Source organism: Abramis brama (assembly GCF_963993115.1).
Source record: "Abramis brama genome assembly, chromosome: 19".
NCBI classification, from domain to species: domain Eukaryota; kingdom Metazoa; phylum Chordata; class Actinopteri; order Cypriniformes; family Leuciscidae; genus Abramis; species Abramis brama.
Window position 1 is genome coordinate 27,399,797 of NC_139981.1, and position 6,000 is coordinate 27,405,796.

The following is a 6,000-nucleotide window of genomic DNA, read 5'->3' on the forward strand; positions in this document are numbered from 1 at the left end:
AACGTGAAAGAGTTGTTTGTGGGTCAATATAGGAGTGAACTGATGTGCGGTCAGCTACTACAGCAACAATATGACATCAATAAGAGTCTGCTCTTACATATTAAAGGTGCTGAAAGAGAAGGATTTTCTTACTATAATGGGAGATGGAGAGTGAATAATTGAATTAGCACTGCATCTTATTTCTTCAGTGCTGAGATTACACCCAATTTCTCAGATGTATTGAGCAGATTTGATAGCTATGGATGCTTTCCGCATTTAACAAAAATGTTTTCCTTTGCCCTACTTAGTCCTAGACTAAAAATAAAGAGAAAAACATTACAAATGCAGGTTTCTAAAAGAAATTCCAGATGATGGATATCATTGGTATTCCAGTTAATTATATCCTTATGTAATCTTTTTTTTTTTTTCTTGTGTTGTTTTGCAGGAACTTACAAGACAGAAGAAAATCATCTATTATTAAAAGTTTACCAGATAAGAGGCCCAACAGAACAATATTTTAGCAAATTCAAAAACGATAACTGGGCAATGGATGGATATGTGAGTAGCATAAAAGTGGTAATAAGTTGACAAAGTAGTGGTATTTTATTACTGTGTATGTGATTTGCCAATTTGTTTTGCATAGGTTACAGCTGAATCGGAGAAAAAAATGTTTGTTTACCAAGGGCACATTCACAGCAAGGATTTTGGGAAATTTCAATTAACAAGACAAGGTAGATTTATTTAATTTTATAAATTCTCCCTTTTCATATGCCTAATAATATTTATATAATATTTGATTAATGTACTGTGTTAGTATAAAATCTATAACTAAATTTTATTTTATTAATGGTACTATATGTATATAGATTTAATACTTAGAGTTAAACTACTTAGAATTGTTTGCTTGGATTTTCCCTCAGGTCTTATTACCACAGATATGGATCCGTCTAATCCTTACTACGGCACAAACAGCAGCTCTGTGGCAGCTGCCATTCTAGTACCCTTCTTTGCGCTTATTTTATCAGGGTTTGCCTTTTACCTCTACAAACACAGGTAAGAGCTACTGACTTGACTGTCTTTTCCATGTGTTGATGTTATTTGTCCATAATGGATGTGAATTGGCATTTTGTCACTGTAGTGATGGGAAACTCCTTTGCCAAACCAGTAACTGTGACTGATACAGACAGTTAGCAATTCAAATCTCTGCAAATAAAAAATGTAATTGAGATCAAATATAGTCAATGTAAAAAAAAAAAAAAAAAGAAGCACGGGAGTTTTCCTACGCAAACAAAACAATGTGTCAAAGTTGCCATGAAAGCATGACAGTTCCCCGATATTAAAATAATAAAAAAAAAATTGGCAGGACTCTATCACAAGGCACAGATGACAATGAGAGACCCAAAGACCTGGCCGCTTCCAGGTAAGTCACCGGAAGCTAATGCCACAGGCGACGAGCCCTTTACAGTCACACCTTCATTGTCTGCATTTTATTTGCTCATCTCGTCGGAGGCAGTGCAGAGTGCAGGAATTATGGGACATTAAGTGACTTGCATATTTTGTTTAGTTCCATATTAGATATTCATTTCTGTCAACCCTAATTTTACCAACTAAAAGTCACCCTGTTTATTTCTGTTTGTGTACATTTGCCAACGGAATATCATGAGAATTATGTCTGATATGGTGATGCGCCAGACGCTCCTAATCAGTGGAAATATGAATTGGGTACGGGATGTAGGTCATTTATTTAGATTTAGACCATACAATTTGAGCGAGATCATAAATCATCCACTGCCATCCGAGGGAAGCCTGGGAATCAGTTACAGTTTTCAAAATTAAGATCATCAAGTAGTCAGTGACCATTCCAAAATGTTTTTTGTTTTTGTTTGTTTTTTATGGTTTTAATTAGTGTTGGCACGAGGAAGCAATGCTTCAACTTGAATTAAATTGAGGAATTGTAAAACCGCCATGTTCTGAATAGAATACTACCATGCACAAACATATAATTCCAGATTGTCAACTACATTGCAAAAATTGCCATAATATGCAGTATGCAATAAAGCATAATCAATGAACTGTACACCATAATGCATTTAATTTGACCTTCAATTTCCAGTATGCTGAATGATTTGGAAGTAATTACAGCTAATCTTTTTCTTGACTCATTATTTAATCACATCAGCCAAGATAAAATGCAAAATAACTTTAAATATTATTTAAATATAAGGCCATGTGACAAACACAACAAGGTTTTACAATGCAGCATTATGCTGACATTTTTACCATAGCATGTGTGTAGAACTTAGGGGGAGAAAAGTAGGCAATGTTCAACATATACTGCACAGTATACCATTCCAAACACAGCCAAAGGAATTATTCCAACATAAATGTTTCAAGCAGTAGTATGCCACATTATCACATGACTTCACTGTGTTTGTCACAAGTCCTCATCACATTGCATGTTTAATTTCAAGCAAGAGGCATCCACTTATCCTCTTGGAAATAAATTATGTTGCTTTTTTAATCCAATATTGCATAAAACATTCTGGCTAATATTACTTCCGGTTCATGAATCACCCTAGAAGTAGAGGGTCAAATCAACTTCAATAGACCTTATTCACAGCAGCGCCATCTTTGATTTTTAACGGGAATAAAAGCGAGTCTGTGAGGGATAGACATACATTTCTTCAGTGGGTTGTACAGTTATTTAATCTGTTTTGGGATTGTTCTTCTGACGAAACACTGCAGTAATATCTTTCCGAGAAATTTCAGTAGACAAAAAAAAAATAATTATGTGGAAAATTATAAGTGATCTAGGAGCTTTATACAGTTTTTACAGCAGATGCCATTAAAAATACGATAAGTCTATCCCTCACAGCCTCGCTTTTACTGTCGTGGCACTGCTCTGAATAAGGTCTATGCATTGTGAGATACAGTGTTCCATGCAGTAAAGATATCTGGACATCTGGAGACTTCAAATATTGATCACAATATTTTGAATATATTGGATTTTTTTTTATTTTTTTTTATTTTTTTTTATGATGCTTTCGTAGTGCTGTGGATAAGAGCATCTCAGAAATTCTACATAACATCTTTAGCAATTCATGGACAAATGTATGGGGTGGGAATAATATAAGGGCTGGGGATGAATTACTTATTTAATTGAATGTGTTTTCAAATTAACAATATTCAATTGGTGGTAAGACACAATTTCTCTTGTCCTATAGTTAGAATTTAACCCGGCTAACACATTTGTCACTTCCCATTGTTGGATGAGGACATCATGTTCTTTTGTTTTAGGTTTTATCTAACATTTCTAATGTTGTTCTTCCATAATTAAAATTACACTGGAATGTGTTGTTATAAATGTAAACAAATAAATACACTTGTGTTTTGGCTTTGAAAGAAGTTCCTACTCCTCCTAACTGTTTGTCATCTTTGTTTTCCACCTTCCTAGAACAAGACCAAAAGTTCAGTACAACGGATATGCAGGTCACGAGAACACTAATGGACAAGCTTCATTTGAGAATCCTATGTATGATACAAACATGAAGCCAACAGAGGCAAAGGCAGTGAGGTTTGATACGACCCTCAATACAGTCTGCACAGTAGTATAGCCTTCATGATGAGCTCTGGGTAAAGCAGCAGAGCGGTGGGTGCCAGATGACAATACTCCTTTACCACTGACTGCACTTTGCTATAGATGCGACTCACTTTATCACAAGCTTACAATGGACGAAATAAAACTGACGTTTTTTGTTTTGTTTTGTTTTTTACAAAAAAAAAAGATTTTAAAAAACAACAAAAACTTAAAAAAAAAGAAAAAAAGAAAGACTTTTCAAAGAACGAAGCTCACTTGACGCATGTTCGGCCAGAACTGAAGTCAACATTCTTTCTGGGATCTGTACCGTACGTGGCACTTAAAGGATGAAGTTTTTTTTTTGTTGCTTTTATCTTCTTTTTTATGTATCACCCCCCACCCCCCCAAAAGAGATTTCCTGGGAAAGATACTGAAGTGTTTTTGAACGCCACAAAGTTGTTGACACAATGTATTTTCTTCAGTGAAGACAAACCACAAAACGAAAAAGCAACTGGACTACTGTGGCTTAGCACACTTAATAGATCTCCACCAAGAAGGTGACAAAACGCTACAAGAAACTCAAAGGAGAGACACTCACCTCCGGATGGAGGATGAAACTCAACCTCTGCGTTGAGAAAAGAAATAAACTTTGTTGCACAAATTTTGCACTAGTATGAAATGGATATAAAATCAGTGTATTGGATGAAAACAAAAAAATAATATACAGGGTTTTATTGACTATATGTATATAAACATAAACCCATATCCATAGAGAGCATGATGTCATGCTACGGCTATCAAGAGAGACTGAATTTATTTTTGAAATGAAGTTCTGTTTATGTTTACAAGGTGATAAGGACACAATTGAAACTTACGATCATCATTTTTGATTGCTTTTTAATGCATTCATCATACAGCACATTTCTTCGTGGCGTGTCCGATCACTTGGACTAGCATAAACTCAAATGCTGACAAATTACAATTCATCTTTAAGTTTGAAATCACAATAGCTTTACTCACCTATTTGCTTTCATTGTGTATCAGATATACCTCTCGTGTAGAACATGACTGTATGTTGATGGTGCAGATTTGAAGGGTTTTTTTATCAGCTCTGTGTGGACACCTACACAAGATTTACCTGAGCCCACAAGTTGATGCTTTTTTTTTTTTCATTCCTCCTTTTTCTGAACCAGTGTGCATCTCCCGTAGCCATTAGAGACACAAAATCAGCGGGGTTAAGTTGGAACTTACTCTCGAAGAAACACTGCCTTATTAGATTCAGAAGCATGACCCGGCCACACCGTTTTCCAATGACCCATATCATTAGTACATTAACCTAGATGAAGAGCGTGCGGCTGCTGGGGTGCATATTCACTGTGATTTAAATGTCATGACCACGCTGAGACCAGTGCATGTGCTAAAACTGTAAGTGCTCCCATTTTTCCATGTGAACTACGTGATGCCTGATATTTTTTCAACGCTGTGTTACCATATTCGAACTTAAAATGTGCACAATGGCATTGTTGTAGGCTTGCTGTCGGAAATCGGATATCATTTTCACATTGATTGTATTTTCAGTCAAAACCAAGTTTTGTTTCCGAATGCGTTTGGATGTTTTCTGTTGCGTCATGCTCTCAGATCGAACCATTTCTGTGTGCGTTGGATTCGCCTGGCCCAATGGCGGTAAAGGGCCGCGTAGGTTTTGTCGCACTGCAGATGATCCACATCTTGCCTTTTCTCAGGCTTGCTGCAATAATGTTTCTTTGTTCAGTTGCGTTTCGTTTCCTCACGACTGTCAGGCTGTAAAACTGCATTCAAACCAACAATTGTGCTACTCGCCATTGTCATTCGATCATGTGCTGCTGACTTGAAGTAGGTGCAAAAGATGTTTTTGTACAGAAATATATTTTTTATGCAGAATTTGTAAAATTATTAAATATGCTGTACTTTTTTGATTAATGTAGGTACAATTGTTAAAATAAATGTTTTTACTGTATAAAAATGTAAATTAATTGTTTATCTACCCATAAGTATATATCTATGGTTTCAAGTTTTCCAACAAATGTCAATATGTACGAGCTTTTATGAAATATTCAGCTCGTATGTGTTCTTTGACGTGAGCAAAATCATGAACCCTAGAGAACTGTACTGCTAATTGTTAAATGACAAATATTTTGAAAAGTATTATTTGAGATAAATATTAAACTTTTTCTAAAAGTACGTTTTAGCACGTTCTGTTTTTCTTCTAACACAAGTGCATTTTTTAGCGTATACTGTATACGACTGGAATTCACAGACCATTTGTAACTTATTACTGTAACACTGTTGGTCTTAAGACTGTTGTCTAATGAGTTTGAGGTATGCTTGTAAGTAAGGGATGTAAATATTTGGCTCGGCGATTCAACCATGAAAGTAGAAATTTGCTTTGAATTTTGAGTGCAAAA

At 35.5% G+C, this 6,000-nt stretch overlaps 1 protein-coding gene across 1 annotated transcript in view; it reads left to right on the forward strand.

Moving 5' to 3' along the window:
• The window catches only part of LOC311069532 (CUB and sushi domain-containing protein 1), a 684,283-nt gene extending 678,513 nt beyond the window's left edge, over nucleotides 1–5,770 (forward strand). The window contains exons 67-71 of the mRNA XM_084092746.1: nucleotides 425–537; nucleotides 623–710; nucleotides 900–1,032; nucleotides 1,343–1,399; nucleotides 3,434–5,770. Of these exons, the coding sequence (XP_083948872.1) occupies nucleotides 425–537; nucleotides 623–710; nucleotides 900–1,032; nucleotides 1,343–1,399; nucleotides 3,434–3,593 (551 nt within the window). The 3' untranslated portion in view covers nucleotides 3,594–5,770. The remainder of the gene's footprint in view (nucleotides 1–424; nucleotides 538–622; nucleotides 711–899; nucleotides 1,033–1,342; nucleotides 1,400–3,433) is intronic.
• The last annotated feature ends 230 nt before the right edge of the window (nucleotides 5,771–6,000 follow it).